This window comes from Mustelus asterias, chromosome 29, assembly GCF_964213995.1.
Source record: "Mustelus asterias chromosome 29, sMusAst1.hap1.1, whole genome shotgun sequence".
Lineage (NCBI taxonomy): Eukaryota > Metazoa > Chordata > Chondrichthyes > Carcharhiniformes > Triakidae > Mustelus > Mustelus asterias.
This window is the reverse complement of record NC_135829.1, coordinates 16,629,524-16,647,159: the sequence shown is the minus strand read 5'-3', so window position 1 is coordinate 16,647,159 and position 17,636 is coordinate 16,629,524. Positions and strand designations below refer to the sequence as shown.

At 42.7% G+C, this 17,636-nt stretch overlaps 1 protein-coding gene across 1 annotated transcript in view; it reads left to right on the top strand.

The window, feature by feature from the left end:
- herc1 (HECT and RLD domain containing E3 ubiquitin protein ligase family member 1) overlaps window positions 1-17,636 on the top strand; it is a 265,419-nt gene that overhangs the window by 60,568 nt on the left and 187,215 nt on the right. Inside the window, exons 7-9 of the mRNA XM_078199818.1 lie at window positions 10,880-11,023; window positions 13,074-13,201; window positions 14,611-14,755. Of these exons, the coding sequence (XP_078055944.1) occupies window positions 10,880-11,023; window positions 13,074-13,201; window positions 14,611-14,755 (417 nt within the window). The remainder of the gene's footprint in view (window positions 1-10,879; window positions 11,024-13,073; window positions 13,202-14,610; window positions 14,756-17,636) is intronic.

Below are 17,636 nucleotides of genomic sequence, written 5' to 3'. Positions count from 1 at the left end.
TTTGAGCTGATTGGTGCACATAATCATCTTTAAATACTCACTTCCTTAAAAGCTTTCCCCCTAGATGATATTGGACTAACTGCTCTGCAGCCACCAGCCTGCCCCTCCCACCCCGTCCGATTTGCATAACTGCGGAAGACTGAAATTTGTGGTCGGGGTCTTTGCTTCAACTTTCTCTCAGCCTCGAATTAATGCAAGGGCTGGGTGACATCGATCTGAAATTCTGCTGTTTTTCCAGAAGCACTCCTTTTCTGCAGTTAAATACACTCGTTCCATATCCTTCTCCAGTACTCCTATATTCTCCCTTTCACCATCATTAATAAGAATGGAGACACATTGCAAACAGGCAACTCCCTGGAGATCCTCTGGTTACAGAAATATCCAGTAATCGTAATGAGCAGCTTAAGGATTTATTTTCCACCAGGCAGATTTGATGTTTTTTCGGGAATGCCTTTTGTGGAAAGGGAGGAAATCCGAATATGGATTGTTATTTGCAAGGCCTCTGTTTTTTCCCCCTCTAATGTCATGCCATGCTTGTAGCTTGTGTGGTATTGTTGAACACACTGGGTGATGTTACCAATGATTTACTTGAACCAGTGAATTATTGCCTGAACCAATAGCACTTTATCGAGAAGAATCTATTGTATGGTTCGTTTTTCATTTTAAATGCACATCTTTAGCCTGTTTATCCTTCCGGACTTGCAGCTTCTTCCGGCTTTATTTATTTTATTTTATTAGCTAATTCTTGCAGTGTTGTATTGATGAATAGTCTGTGATCCCAACAAAGGAGTAGCTGAACTTTTACATTTCCACAGTAACTGCATGGATTTTTTCACCTGTCCAATCTTATGTATTTCAGTCTATTATTTTACTGTGGCAATTATCAAAATTATACAGTCGCCTTGGAAAATATCTCCAGTAACAGCTGAATACACATTTCCTCCAGTACTCTATCCATTTACTAGTTCCAGTTTTCTCGTTAAGTAGTTTTACAAAGGAATTTTTTCCTTCTGTCATAACAGGCCATGATATTTATTTATTAAGCACAAGTAGGCTTACATTAACACTGCGATGAAGTTACTGTGAAAATCCCCTAATCAACACACGCTGGCACCTGTTCGGGTACACTGAGGGAGAATTTAGCATGGCCAATGCACCTAACCAGCACGTCTTTCAGACTATGGGAGGATACCGGAGGAAACCCAATGCAGACATGGGGAGAACGTGCAGACTCCGCGCAGGCAGTGACCCAAGCTGGGAATCTAATCCGGGTCCCTGGCACTGTGAGCAATGTTAACCAGTGTGCCACCATGCCGCTCATATGTCATCCATTGGTCGTAAAAGTGAAGCGAAAGATTAGGATACATTGGATTGGATTGGCTTTTTACTCTTATGTGAGGAATAAAAGAATGACCAGGGTGAGGTTAGGGCCGGTCAAGGACAGTAGTGGGAACTTGTGTATGGAGTCAGTAGAGATAGGCGAGGTGATGAATGAATACTTTTCTTCAGTGTTCACCAAGGAGAGGGGCCATGTTTTTGAGGAAGAGAAGGTGTTACAGGCTAATAGGCTGGAGGAAATAGATGTTCGGAGGGAGGATGTCTTGGCAGTTTTGAATAAACTGAAGGTCGATAAGTCCCCTGGGCCTGATGAAATGTATCCTAGGATTCTGTGGGAGGCAAGGGATGAGATTGCAGAGCCTTTGGCGTTGATCTTTGGGTCCTCGCTGTCCACGGGGATGGTGCCAGAGGACTGGAGAATGGCGAATGTTGTTCCTCTGTTTAAGAAAGGGAATAGAAATGACCCTGGTAATTATAGACCGGTTAGTCTCACTTCGGTGGTTGGTAAATTGATGGAAAGGGTCCTTAGGGATGGGATTTACGACCATTTAGAAAGATGCGGATTAATCCGAGATAGTCAGCACGGATTCGTGAAGGGCAAGTCGTGCCTCACAAATTTGATAGAATTTTTTGAGGAGGTAACTAAGTGTGTTGATGAAGGTAGGGCAGTTGATGTCATATACATGGATTTTAGTGAGGCGTTTGATAAGGTCCCCCATGGTCGGCTTATGATGAAAGTGAGGAGGTGTGGGATAGAGGGAAAGTTGGCCGATTGGATAGGTAACTGGCTGTCTGACCGAAGACAGAGGGTGGTGGTCGATGGAAAATTTTCGGATTGGAGGCAGGTTGCTAGCGGTGTGCCGCAGGGATCAGTGCTTGGTCCTCTGCTCTTTGTGATTTTTATTAATGACTTAGAGGAGGGGGCTGAAGGGTGGATCAGTAAATTTGCTGATGACACCAAGATTGGTGGAGTAGTGGATGAGGTGGAGGGCTGTTGTAGGCTGCAAAGAGACATAGATAGGATGCAAAGCTGGGCTGAAAAATGGCAAATGGAGTTTAACCCTGATAAATGTGAGGTGATTCATTTTGGTAGGACAAATTTAAATGTGGATTACAGGGTCAAAGGTAGGGTTCTGAAGACTGTGGAGGAACAGAGAGATCTTGGGGTCCATATCCACAGATCTCTAAAGGTTGCCAGTCAAGTGGATAGAGCTGTGAAGAAGGCCTATAGTGTGTTAGCTTTTATTAACAGGGGGTTGGAGTTTAAGAGCCGTGGGGTTATGCTGCAACTGTACAGGACCTTGGTGAGACCACATTTGGAATATTGTGTGCAGTTCTGGTCACCTCACTATAAGAAGGATGTGGAAGCGCTGGAGAGAGTGCAGAGGAGATTTACCAGGATGCTGCCTGGTTTGGAGGGTAGGTCATATGAGGAAAGGTTGAGGGAGCTAGGGCTGTTCTCTCTGGAGCGGAGGAGGCTGAGGGGAGACTTAATAGAGGTGTATAAAATGATGAAGGGGATAGATAGAGTGAACGTTCAAAGACTATTTCCTCGGGTGGATGGAGCTATTACAAGGGGGCATAACTATAGGGTTCGTGGTGGGAGATACAGGACGGATATCAGAGGTAGGTTCTTTACGCAGAGAGTGGTTGGGGTGTGGAATGGACTGCCTGCAGTGATAGTGGAGTCAGACACTTTAGAAACATTTAAGCGGTTATTGGATAGGCACATGGAGCACACCAGGATGATAGGGAGTGGGATAGCTTGATCTTGGTTTCAGATAAAGCTCGGCACAACATCGTGGGCCGAAGGGCCTGTTCTGTGCTGTACTGTTCTATGTTCTAATTGGGTTGAACTACAATCCACTTGGAGAGCAGTCTGGCCTTGCATTCTATTCCAGGGTCGAAAAAGTTGGCCTTAATTTCAGCAGCAAGAGGTCATTGTCTTGAGCAGATTGGGAATATTCTGTCTGAGCATGTAAAATAAATCAGAAAAATCCATGATTGGTGAAGGGAACACAGTTGCAAAATTGATCAACTACATAGGCACAACTAGGAGGGCCACTAGATTGATTCCAGAGATGAAGAGAGAGAGCGCGTTTAGGCCTATGGATTCCGATGCTTGTTTGAGGTTACTGTTGATCTCTCACTGAGCCCTCAGATTGTGTGTAGACTGAAACTGAACTTGTCAGATGATAAATTCCCTTCCTCAGAAGCTTTGAATGCTTTATGTTACTCGGTCATATGACGCTAATGGATTCTTGTGCAATATTTAGGGGGGAGCAGTTCAAGCAGTAGCATTAGTGATCTTCCATTTGAGGCAACTGGGTGTTGTGCCTCTCTGAAGGAGTGATGACTCATTGAGTATAAACAAACCCCAGGCTCGTGAATAATGCTCGCAATGTATGAATAAAAATTGTTCTTGTTGTCTATCCAACGTTACTTTGATAGAAGCAATCTTGTTCCTACGTTCTTCTCTCCTACCTCCCGTTGAAAACCAGCACTAAAATGATGCTTTGTGTAATGTTTTTTCTTTAAGACACTGCCTATAAGAAGACAGAGCAGGAGTGGGCAATTTAGCCCCTTGAGCCTGCTTCGCCATTTAATATGATCATGGCTGATCTCATCTCGGCCTCAACTCCACTTTTCTGCCCGTTCTCCATAATCCTTCAGCCTGTTAATAATTAAAAATCTGTTTATCTCCTCAAATTTACTCAATATCCTGGCATCCACCACACTCTGGTGTAATGAATTCCAGATTCACAACCCTTTGAGAGAAGTAGTTTCTCAACTCTGCTTTAAATCTACTACCCCTTATTCTAAAACTATGACCTCTTGTTCAAGGTTGCCCCACAAGAGGAAGTATCTGCTCTACATCTATTTTGGCAATATCTTTTTATCATATATACGTCAATTAGATGTCCCCTCATTTTTCTTAACTCTAGAGAGTATAGGCCTAAACTGCTCTCTCTTTCTTCATCTCTGGAATCAATCTAGTGGCCCTCCTAGTTGTGCCTATGTAGTTGATCAATTTTGCAACTGTGTTCCCTTCACCAATCATGGATTTTTCTGATTTATTTTACATGCTCAGACAGAATATTCCCAATCTGCTCAAGACAATTACCTCTTGCTCCTGAAATTAAAGGCCAACTTTTTCGACCCTGGAGTAGAATGCAAGGCCAGACTGCTCTCCAAGTGGATTGTAGTTCAACCCAATTGAACCCAACCCAATGTATCCTAATCTTTCGCTTCACTTTTAGCGACCTTGTCTTAAATTTTCAAGGCTTAAACTCTTCATTTTCTTTCTTTAATCCCTCTACCAACTCTGCTCCCCACCACTCATTAAAATGTCAATTAAGATCTATCTCTTTCACTCTGCTTTTCATAACCCAGCCCAACACTCCTCCTTTGGTTCATCATCAATGTTGTCTGATCGAGGCAATAAAAATGTAAGGTATTGTTGTAATGTAGCCTCGCATGCTCTACTGATGACTCGTCACTTCCATGCATTGATCGCATATTTTAATGCAAAAAACTGCACTTGATGTATTTAAAACAATGGTGCAGTCTTCAGACCGCAAAGTTAATTTGTTCTATAGGTTTACATGTTTGTAAAGCAATGAGGAAGGTTCTTCGGGACTCAAAAGGGAAATGAGTTTTGAGCATGGTTGGGAAATAGTCAAATCTAGAAAGCTCAAAGCAAATGCATGCCTGTGCCTGTGTCCTAGAAACCCTACCCAAAGGAGGAAGGTAGAGTACTTTCCATTTTAATCAGGACTTTTCACATGAGTTTTTAAAAGCACATGCTAATACCAGTAAAGTTTGAGAGGCTCCCTTCAAGCCTCTCAAGCCTAAATTCAAGGGATTGAGTTTAGGAGTCCGGGGATAATGATGCAGCTATACAAGACCCTCGTCAGACCCACTTGGAGTACTGTGCTCCGTTCTGGTCGCCTCACTGTAGGAAGGATGTGGAAAAGATTGAAAGGGTGCAGAGGAGATTTACAAGGATGTTGCCGGATTGAGTGGCATGCCTTATGAGGATAGGCTGAGGGAGCTCGGTCTTTTCTCCTTGGAGAGACGAAACCTAATAGAGGTGTATAAGATGTTGAGAGGCATAGATCGGGTGGACTCTGAGGCTTTTTCCCAGGGTGGAAATGTCTGCTACGAGAGGACACAGGTTTAGGGTGCTGGGGGGTAGGTACAGGGGAGATGTTGGGGGTAAGTTTTTCACAGAGGGTGGTGGGCGAGTGGAATTGGCTGCCGTCAGTGTAGGTGGAGGCGAACTCAATAGGGTCTTTTAAGAGACTCCTGGATGAGTACATGGAGCGTAATAGGATGGAGGGTTATAGGTAGGTCTAGAAGGTAGGGATGTGTTCGGCACAACTTGTGGGCTGAAGGGCCTGTTTGTGCTGTAGTTTTTCTATGTTCTATGTTTCTATGTTTCAACTGGTGTGCCCTGCAACTTTCTGAACCTGATACACGGCAAATAAACAAGAGAAAGTTTCAACTAATTTAGTAGCGGGAGGGGTATTGGGTCTTAGCAGTAGAGGAGAGGGAATTAAAGATGTATTGAAAACTTCAAGGGGCAAAGAGCAAAAGATTAAAGAGTGCAGGAGCTAGATGGAGAGAAGAAACAAAGCAGGTTAGCATGTTGTTGGAATGCATGTGTTTTTATGTGAAGTGTAACAAATACCTCCATGTGGCAACCTATATGTCTATGATATGCCAGCAATGATTGAGACCTGGCTTAAAAGATGGGCAGGAATAAGAGCTAAATATTTCTGGCCACAATGTATTCAGAAGGGGCAAGAAAAAATAAGTGGTGTGCCGGTATTGATTAGTTAGGGGAAACTGTAGAAGAATTTAATGTTGGCCTGAAGACTGCACCCTGCAGTTGCGCTAATTTTGGAATCTGCAAGTGAGGAGTCATCAGCAGAACATGTGAGGCTACATGGCAACAATAGCTTGCATCGTGTCTGCGTGGGTTTCCTCCGGGTGCTCCGGTTTCCTCCCACAGTCCAAAGATGTGCGGGTTAGGTTGATTGGCCAGGTTAAAAAAATTGCCCCTTAGAGTCCTGGGATGCGTAGGTTAGAGGGATTAGCGGGTAAAATATGTGGGGGGTAGGGCCTGGGTGGGATTGTGGTCAGTGCAGACTCGATGGGCCGAATGGCCTCCTTCTGCACTGTAGGGTTTCTATGATTTCTATGATCTTTAAGGCACTATATGGAAGCATAATCGGGCTGACATTGACGATGAACAAAAGGAAATGGTGACTAAAAGTTTGGTCGAAGAGTTGTAATGTCTTCAAAGACGAAAGTAGAGAAGAGCTGGCAAGATGAAGGGAAGGAAATCCAGAGCTTTGGGACTTTGACAATTAAAAGCAAGTGAGGTGAAAGGACTGAGGATTCACAATAGGTTAGATTTGGAGGACTGTAATATGGGTAATACAATTCTGCAGAGAGACTATGCACTCAAGGATTCCAAAACCAAATCCAGTTGGTTCGAGTTGAGGAACAGAAACTAAAGACTGCTGAGTGTTCAATATGGACCTTAAAATAGATGGCTGAGCAAATATATCGGCTGATTTCAGCAAATGTAGAGTAATTGAGCAGTAATAATGGAAGGCCCTAATATGGAATCAGAGAAACTTGCAGCCATTTTGTCCATTGTATCCGTGCCAGCACTTTGGAAGAGCAGTCAGACTCAGTCCTATATCTGCGCTTTTTTTTGTCTGTAACCCTACAAGTTCCTCGTCCTCAATATCTATTCCATTTCCTTTAGAAATTATTTATAAAATCGGCTTCCACCACCGTTATCAGGTAGAGTGATCCAGATCCTGACAACTGTGAATGAAAGCATTTCTCTTTCTCTCTCCTAGATCTTTTGCCAATAATTTTGAATCTGTGACCCTTCGTTATTGACCCTCTCACCCAGGTTTTCTTCACGTTCATCAAAACCTCTCACTGGCTTAAACTTCCATTTGGTTTCAGGGAATCGAGGGGAGTGGGTGGGAAAGCGGAGCTGAAACCCAAGATCAGTCGTGATATTGAAGGGTGGAGCATGTTCAATGGGCCATATGATCTTCTCCTGCTCCTACCTCATGTTCTTCTTTGGCCTCGGAGAAACAGGACTAACTTTTCCAAACACTTGAAGTCCCTTTTGGCTCCTAATTTACTGATGAACCTCCACCATACCGTTGCTAATCCCTTTAGACCTTTCCTGCAGTGTGGTGACCAGAGTCGTCCACAGTGCTCCAGCTAAGGTCTAACCAAAATTCTAGATGATCTTTGCTTTTGTATGTTTAATTATAACCTCAAGAAGCATGCATTTTCTTTGTTAGCACCCTATTACACATTTCCATGATACCATTTTAAAAATTGGTGTATTTAAAGTTATTTATTAGTCACAAGCAGGCTTACATTAACACTGCAATGAAGTTACTGTGAAAATCCCCAATTTGCCACTCCGGCAGCTGTTCGGGTACACTGAGGGGGCATTTGGCATGGCCAATCCACCTAAGCTGCACGTCTTAAGACTGTGGTAGGAAACCGGAGCACCTAGAGGCATGCAGACACGAGGAGAATGTGCAGACTCCACACAGACAGACAGTGATCCAAGCCAAGAATCAAACCCGGGTCCCTGGCGCTGTGAGGCAGCAGTGCTAGCCACTGTGCCACCATGCTGCCCGTTTGTGAACTGCAAGGTGGTCTCTGTTAATCGACACTCATCAAAATTACGCTAATGGCATTTGCTACCAAATAAACCTGTTGGACTTTAACCTGGTGTTGTTAAAACTCTTACTGTGTTTACCCCAGTCCAACGCCGGCATCTCCACATCATTTCTATATTAGGCCCAGATTAATTTACTGGCAAGAGGGTGTAAAATGTTCACTCCTGTGGACAGTTGTAAGGGCGTGACTCAGGGTAGACTGTTAATCTGCAAGTTTCAGGAGTGTTAGAAACGTTAGATTTTGTAATCTTGTACAATACAAGATGGAATAGCTAATGAGCATTTATACCATGATATAGGACTCGTGTGATTCACGCTGCCATGGAGATGAGCCTTGAGATATGAGGTGTTTATAGCAAGCCATTGTTGTTGTCGGGTTACAGGGATTTTCCTTGAGATATCCCTGAACCTCTCGGAGCAGTCTGCAAGAATCTGAAAGTGCAGAGAGATGGAGTCGGCCAGTCTCTGTTGTACACCGCTGAGCATGCAGGTGGGAATTGATGCTCAGGTTGAAGAGGCCAAGTTCATGGAGATTTTGAGTAAGGCTGGAAGATTTGCTTAGCATTTGCTAAAGAGGGGGAATTTCCAAGTGAATGCTTAGTGGCAAAGTCAGTCCTGGCATTTACGTGGCTGGAGACGGAAAAAGGAAGCAGACTCTCGAAAGCTGAGAATAGCTTTGGACGGATTGTTGGAGAATGAAATGTCCACTTGAGGGACAGCAAAGCATAGCTGAGGGAGATTGTCAACCTTAACAATTAAATGGGGAAACCTTTCTGTGTAAATTGCCTACAAAATTGTTGGTCAATTTTGCTTTTAGCTTGTTTATTACTTGAAATCTTGTCCTGTGATCCTTTTCAGTTGGTCAGGAATTCATATTTTTAAGTTACTGGTCTCTGTGGGGACCACAACACTGTGTTAACCTTTCATCAGAATTGAGACAGTGCTCTCCCTTGACTTACTTCCAGTGATATCACTATTATCTTCAAGAGATATTGATCCAGCTTACTTTTAAATATGTCAGTGGATTTGAATCCATGACCTTCCTTGGGAATCTATTACAAATGCCCTGTCCACCCTAAAATCACAGCGTTGGTATAATTTTCCTGTTGTGATTTATGATCCTTCCAAATACCTTTTTTAGTTTGCAGTTCCTGCCTATGGAGTCTCTTTCATCTTGCATTTTAAGATTGCTGTTGCCTGAATCCATAGTAAAATCTGTCTGTAACAACTCAGTCTATCAATATAATTGATCCAAGGTTCTCTGTGGATAATCAATCTTTTCCTAGTTGTCAGCCCACATAGCATGGTGTCATCAGTAAATTTGAATAATGATTTATATATGTATATTCCTCCGAGACCCTTTCGCACAAAACTTAATTATCATGAACAGCGTGGCCCCGAATGGAGAATCTGTGAACACCGTTTTCCCAGAAGAAACAACTTTCTGTTTCACTATCTTTGTCTAGATGAATTAAGAAGGAACCAATCTCGTTTTCTGGTAGAGTCATAGTTGTTTTGATGGTACAGAAGAGAGTCATTTGGCCCATTAGGTCTGTGCTAGCGCTCTCTGTGGTGTTATCCAGTTTTATTCTTCCTCTCTGTCTTGGTAACATTCATCAAGAAATTCATAGAATCATACATTACAGAAGGAGGCCATTTGGCCCATCGAGCCTGCATGACAACACTCAGGCCCTATCCCCATAACCCCACGTATTTGCTCTGCTAGTCGTCCTGACACCAAGGGGCAATTAAGCATGGCCAATCATCCTAACCTGCACATCTTTGGACTGTGGGCCAGAGCACCCGGAGGAAGCCCACAAAAACACAGGAGAACATGCAATCTCCACACAGACAGGCACCCAAGGCCGGAATTGAACTTGGGTCCCTGGCGCTGTGAGGCAGCAGTGCTAACCACTCTGCCACCGTGCCGCCCCCAGATGAAAATGAGACTTTGTAACTTGCAAACTTCTATGGTTATCTTGTGAGAATGAGTGACACTGAGGGAAGACATTGACTCAACATTTAGTACACTGTTTTTGACACTTTGCTTGATGTGGCTTATGAAACTGCAATTTGCTTCAGTAACTTGTTGCAGCATTTGCATGCTCTCAAACCTGTAGAGCCTTTGGTCTTCCTTGTTTTGCTGCTATCCTATGCCCCTTTGAGGCAGCCAAAGTCTCCTGTGATTGCGAGCATTCTCTTCTACTTTTGTACTTGAAATCTATCCCCTCTGTTCTGAGGAAAGTGGGTTGGGGTGGGGACAATATAGTTCCTGTCCAAGAAAACTGTGTTCCTTGCTTGTAGCCAAGTGTGCAGCTTGTGTTAGCTTATTTTCACAGTCTTGTGTTTGCCAGCTTTTTGCTTATGTGTAAGTGTTTGGGGCGGTAGGTTGGAAGGCTTGTGTTGAGTGAGTCTGAGTTCTAGAGAATTTTACATTTCTCCCGTTCCAGTTGGAGCATAAATGTCCTTTCAAAATGGAGTATGTATGGGTCATATCTGCCAGTATGTTTTGGGGATTGAATAAACTCGGTCACTGAGGTAGATGGGAAAGAAGCTGTTTCCCACCAACTAAGAGTTGTGCGTGTAATTAGTTTCATTTTACTGAGCACTATCCCAAATGATTTTAAATCTTGTAGAACACATGAACATGTCAGCAATGTCCCATTTGGAATGTGCACTTGTTTTAACTTCAGCTTTATACTAGAATTTGGAAATGGTACATTTTGCTCCCATTTCATTTAGAATAACGAATCTGATGGAATGAATTAACACACGCAGCCTTATTAATTGTTCCATTTTGTGTTCAATAGGTCATGGTGATAGCAATAGCCGTAACATCCCAACTTTGGTAAAGGATATTAGCAATGTAGGAGAGGTTTCTTGTGGAAGTTCGCATACAATTGCATTATCTAAGGATGGAAGAACAGCATGGTCTTTTGGAGGGGGTGACAATGGTAAGTAATCACTCGCTACAGTAAAGTTGCATGACACCCTTGGTGTGCAATTCTGCAAATGCGTATCAATTGTAATTGTAACTGTAAAAGCGGGAGTGGGAGACTGAAAGTGAGCGATCAACCATGATCGTATTGAATGACGGTACAGGTTTGAAGGGCCGAATGGCCGACTCCTGCACCTATTTTCTATGTTTCTGCCTACCAACTAATCGCTTCACTTCATAAAGTGGTTGATGCATTGTATAATTGTAACTGATAGCTCAATGATGATGTTGTTACAGTTCAATATTCTGCTATATAAATAACAAATTTGGTGGAATAATTATGCTGTGTATTTTTAAAAAATATATTTTGAAATTTACTGTGATATTTGCCTGGAAGGTTGAGAGATGTGGGCCCTGATTTTTACCGGCAAGGCCGCCCCAAAATTGGGGCAGGTGAGGCTCACAGGACGGCATTCCCCGTTGACCTCGGGTGCAATCTTACGAGGCCCGGGTGGCTGTGCTGGTAAAATCAGGGCCGTGATGTATGAGGACTTCTCCCAAATTCCCAGTCCACTCTTGATGGTTTGCCGGTACTGATGCTGAGATTGAAATCCTTTTGTATGCACTTCACAAAGTATTTACAGCGCAGAAACAGGCCACTCAGCCCAAAAAGTATTTATGCTCCATGCAAACCTCCTTTGTCTAATCTCATCAACATATCCTCCTATTCTTTTCCCCCTGCTGTGCTCATCCAGCTTCTCCTGACTCTCCTGCCCCATGTGCTAGTGCGTTCCACTCTCCTCTAGGTAAAGATGTTTTTCCTAAATTTCTGATTGGCTTTATTCCTGTCTGCCTTGTGACTCCTGATTCTGGTCTTTACCCACAAGTGAAAATATCTTCTCGCATCCGCCCTTTCATAATCTTGAAAACCTCTGTTAAGTCATCCTGCCGTGTTCTCTTTTCAAGAGAAAAGAGCCCCTTCTCAGTCTTTCCTGACTGTGTAACCTCTTAATCCTGGCATCACCCTAGTCATTTCCTTTGCACTTTCTCCTTTTATTTTTTTATTCTTTATTCTTTTATTTCTAACATTGTGCCCAGAACTTTGCTCCAAGTATAGCCTAACCAAAGTTTTATACAAGTTTAAAATAACCTACCTGATTTTTAATTCTATATCTCTAGAAATGGGCTTCAGTGCTTTTCTCTTTTTTGACACAGTAAGAGTTTTAACAACACCAGGTTAAAGTCCAACAGGTTTATTTGGTAGCAAATACCATTTTTTGCCACCAAATATTTGCTACCAAATAAACCTGTTGGACTTTACCCTGGTGTTGTTAAAACTCGTGCTGCGTTTACCCCAGTCCAACGTGGGCATCTCCACATCATTACTCTTTTTTTGAGTCAGCATTGCTACTTTTTTAATTGATTTTTGTACCTGTACCCCCAGATCCCTGTGTTGTTCTACCCCTTTACAACGAGTGGCCACCTTGTTCTTTCTACCAGAGTGTATTACCCCTCCCTTATCTATATTGAAATTAATTTTCCAATTCCATGCCTGTTCCTTGAGTCTGTAAATGTCTTCCTGCAACTTTTTCACAATCCTCCTCTGTATTTACAATAACCTCTCCAATTTGTTGAAATAATACTCTGATCCCCATGTCTGACCTGTGTTGCAGCCACCTTGTCTTCCACTTTCCACTGACTCTTCATTTTACCCAGGCCCACCCAACACCCTATTCCTGTAACCGCACGCATTTACCCCACTAATTCACCTAACCTACACATCCGTGGGCACTATGAGACCATTTAACTTGGCCAGGCCACCTCACTAGCAAATCATTGAACTTTGGGAGGAAACTGGAGCCCCTGGAAGAAACCCACATACATGGCAAGAATGTGCAGACTCCGCACAGACAGTGACCCAAGGCCAGAATCTAAACCCGGGTCCCTGGTGCTGAGAGGCAGCAGTGTTAACCACTGTGCCATCGTGTTGCTCTATGATGCATAATATGATGAGTTTAAGTTGCAAATTGTTTGAATAATAGCAAATGTCTCATTCACTCTACTAGGCAAACTTGGTCATGGTGACACAAATCGCGTTTACAAACCCAAAGTTATTGAAGCCTTGCAAGGAATGTTTATTCGTAAAGTATGTGCTGGGAGCCAATCTTCACTCGCTTTGACTTCAACAGGACAGGTCAGTTAATCTGAATAACTTCTTCATGGCAGTTATGTTCTTTTGCTGAAAGAATAAGTAAATGATCATTGAATCCTACAGTACAGAAGGAGGCCATTCGGCCCATCGAGTCTGCACTGACCACAATCCCACCCAGGCCCTATCCCTGTAAACCCATGTATTTACCCTGCTAATCCCTTGACACTATGGGGCAATTTAGTGTGGCCAATCAACCTGACTGTAGGAGGAAACTGGAGCACCCGGAGGAAACCCACGCAGACACGAGAAGAACGTGCAAACTCCACACAGTCACCCAAGCCGGAGTCGAACTTCGGTCCCTGGCGCTGTGAGGCAGCAGTGCTAACCACTGTGCTGCCTTGCTGCCCACATGCTGGAGGAGTCATTCGAATGACCTTGATCTCAAATATTTTCTTTAAACTGTATTCTTGAAATGTGAACAACATTGACAAGGAAGTAGTAATTCTTCCATCCTCCCCCTAGCTTTATGATCACATAAAATAACAGGGTATAATAGGGATGAATAAAGAACCGCCGTGGGAATAGGGATATTAACATGTAACTCCAGCTGCACAAGAATGATATGGTTAGTCTATTTAGTAAACAAAAGCCAATTACTGCGGATGCTGGAATCTGAAACCAAAAGAGAAAATGCTGGAAAATCTCAGCAGGTCTGGCAGCATCTGTAAGGAGAGAAAAGAGACCCTTTGACAAAGAGTCATCTCTTTTCTCTCCTTGCAGATGCTGCCAGATGTGCTGAGATTTTCCAGCATTTTCTCTTTTGGTAGTCTATTTAGTAGTTGTGTCTTACCTTAAGTGAATGGTTTAAAATAAATATTCTGCAATTTTATTATGTTTTCTTTACAGTTTTTATGTTGGTCATTATTCAGTAAGAGTATTACCTCTCTTCATGTAACTCCCATGTTATTGCATTAATTTATTGTTTTTCCTCATGTTCCTCTCTAACTATCGAGTGTGTGCGCAAGACGAATTTAATGTTGCCTCATCTTGGGAAGGCCTGTTGCATGAAGTGCTGCCAGTGATAGCAAGCATTCCCCGGGACCAAGGAGCCTGGGTCGGAAGTCTCACCTACTGAGAATTGCCAGTCAGACGCTAATTACTAGTCTGGTGATATTACCACTAGCTCACTGTCTCCATCTGGTATTTTGTTTTATCATGGCCCTGTGAAGTGCCTTGGAACATTTTGTTACATTAAAGGCTCTATATTAATATAAGTTCTTGTAGCACTGACTGTTGGTCCTCAAGAATTGCCATAAATATGAAAGGACTGCATATCCTCTAGTTATTAGACACAAATCTTTTAAAAATACAGGTAACATGGGGATTTCATATCTCAAATTTACTTTCTGAATGACTTTTATCATCATACGTTTGTTGCATTTTAACCACAGGTGTACGCTTGGGGCTGCGGTGCCTGTCTTGGCTGCGGCTCTTCGGAAGCTACAGCTCTGAGGCCCAAACTTATCGAAGAGCTGGCTACTACAAGAATAGTTGACCTTTCAATAGGTGACAGCCACTGTTTGGCTCTTTCACATGGTAAGCAGCGAATTTGAATTTCCAAAGCAATATAATTGCTGAAGTTACTGCATTTCTATGCGTGCTTAAGGCAGCTTTCAAGACCCATGTAACGGGAGCGAGCTTGGTGCTTGCATTGTATAAAAACAGCATGAGGCTTTCCAGTTGGAGCCACTTGATAACCGATCTTGTAGACGTAGGAGCAGAAATAGGCCATGTGGCTGATTGAGTCTGCTCCATCATTTGATGAGGTCATGACTGATCTGATATGATGATCCTCAACTCCACTTTCACACCTTATCCCCATAACACTCAATCCCCTTACTGATTAAAAAATAACTACCTCAGCTTTGGACATACTTAATGACCCAGTCAACTATAAGAATCTGTGCCATAGACAAACTGACTCTCATCCTTAATGAAGTCCATGACACAGGACAAATCCCAGAAGCCTTAATTAAATCCTATTTATTTTTTGTGCTCCCTTAAAAAACATGGAGCAATTGAATATGAATTCCATCGCATCGTCGGTCTGATTAGTCACATTACTAAGCTCTTCAAGTGCTGATGAATAGGGTCAGGAGTAAGGTAAAGTCTGAAGTTTCAGCTCTTCAATGTTTTGTAGAAGATAGAGGAACAAGGAATGATATCCTTTCAGCATGTATGGTACCAGAAAGAGCCCTAGGTGAAAAAAAGATGTATTTGTGTGTTTTATTGATCATGGTAAGGCATCTGACAAGGCAAAGAGTTGATGAGGATGTTAAAGTCTCTTGAACTTGATGGCAAGGATCTTGAGGTGATGAGAAGTCTTTGGCAACAATCTGCAGCTTAAAAGTTGAGAATGATCTAAGCCTTTTGGTGAATATTAAAAGGGGTCAGAAAGGGTTTTCGTCCCAGATGTATTCAATGTACAATGAAAATATCCTTAAAGGAATTGAAACATCTTCCTCGATTATTATTTGAAAGTTGCGACTGAGAACTCTCTGTTTTCAATATCATGGTCATGTACTGTGAAACTGGCTTGTGTGTGTATGGGTGTGACTGGGTTAACGAAACTAAAGTCAGTGTCAAAACATCAACAGAGGTAAATGTGAAGTCTGGTGATTGAAGTGGCAATGAACAGAGTCCCGGGGGCAGCTTGAATAAGAACTTGCATTCGGCAGATAAGTGATTTAAAATTAACTCGTGTATTTGAAAAGGGACTTGTACAATTGGGTGATCGTAAATGAGTGAGACAAAGTAAATTTGCTTTTATAAACATAGCAGCCATAAAGTAACTTTGATAAGGTGATTAATTCTGGGGAAGGGAACTTTGAAAGGGCTGTAGAAACAAGAGTGGAAAGATCAAAGTGAAAAATATTTCAAGAGGAACTGAAGACTTGCAGTGCGGCCATGAGATCGTGACAAAGACGGTGTGTGCTTGAGACAGATCCGCAAACACCAGCTGCCACCCTCTGAGAAATGTGTGCTTGTCTGCAAGGCTGTTGAAACAAGCTGTGGTCTCGGCATTGAGTGAGAGAGGAGGAAAGCCTGTGCAAGACTTGACCCAGAGCAGCAATGCATTGTGTGGCAATATTACTGAAACCATTTTTGCGATTAGCAAACTGAGGGCTGTTGTCATCAAAGGGGGTTAGCTCTAGTTTATTTAAGCAAAAATATTTTAGGAAATGTTCGTAGATGTACTGTTAATTGTGCGATGGTGTTCTTGTGTCTTTCAAGTGCTTCTTCATTATTTAAAATAGTCCGAACTGGTCTGAAATTTACTACTTTTGACTTTCTCATAATATACAAATTGCAGAGCCTGTGGCAACTTGTTCAAAATTTATTTATTAGTGTCACAAATTGGCTTACATTAACACTGCAATGAAGTTACTGTGAAAATTCCCCCAGTTGCCACACTCCAGCGCCTGTTCAGGTACACTGAGCATGGCCAATGCACCTAACCAGCACGTCTTTCAGACTGTGGGAGGAAACCCATGCAGACACGGGGAGAACGTGCAGACTCCGCACAGACAGTGTCCCAAGCTGGGAATTGAACCCGGGTCGCTGGCGCAGTGTTAACCACTGTGCCACGAGTTTCCCTTTGGGAGTTGGGCAGCCTGACACTTGCCATCTGCTGTGCCAGAACACAACTTTGATATGATACGCCGATGACACCATTCTTGTTGCTGAAAACTTTATCTCTAGTTGGATGTTTTAAGAAGCCGATTCTAGTGAAGATCAAAATCATTTATCCGTTGTGTCTCATTCCAGTAACTTTGGTCATTTAGCATCAGCACTCCTTGGTGGTACCCATGGGATGTTGGAAACCAGTAACTATTTTACTTTGTACTTTTAAACAATTGAGATTTGTCCACCTACCGGTCACAAGCTGATACAGAATCAGTGAAGAGTTCATAAGGTGACAAGGCGATGATGTCCATGGCACTATCATAGAATCCCTGCAGTGCAGAAGGAGACCATTTGGCCCATCTAGCCGTTTCTGAACAGAAAGGGTGTCGCTTCCCAGGACTTTCTAAAGGGAGAGGCTAGCCTTGTGTGATTCTAGCTTACTGGATGTATGTGATTAGAACTGATTGGTCAGTCATAGTTGACAGTTTCCCCGTAGTTGTGATAATTCACCAGAAAATTGATGATCTTGTGCTGTGGGTTGTAGTTAAATGTGTGTCCTTAGCTATGCACTGCTTGATGAGGGTGTGTATTTCTAGTCTGTGGTTGCTGCTGAAGTACTTTCACTTTATCAAGTAGGTATGAGTCCAAATTGCTTTTTCTGACTCAATTTTCACCCCGTCTAACCAAAAGAACTGGTCATGCCCACATGGATTCTCCTCTTAGCATTGTGGAAAAGAAAGAAATTCTGACACTGTTTTAGTTGAAAAAGCTAAAGTCACAAATATTTTAA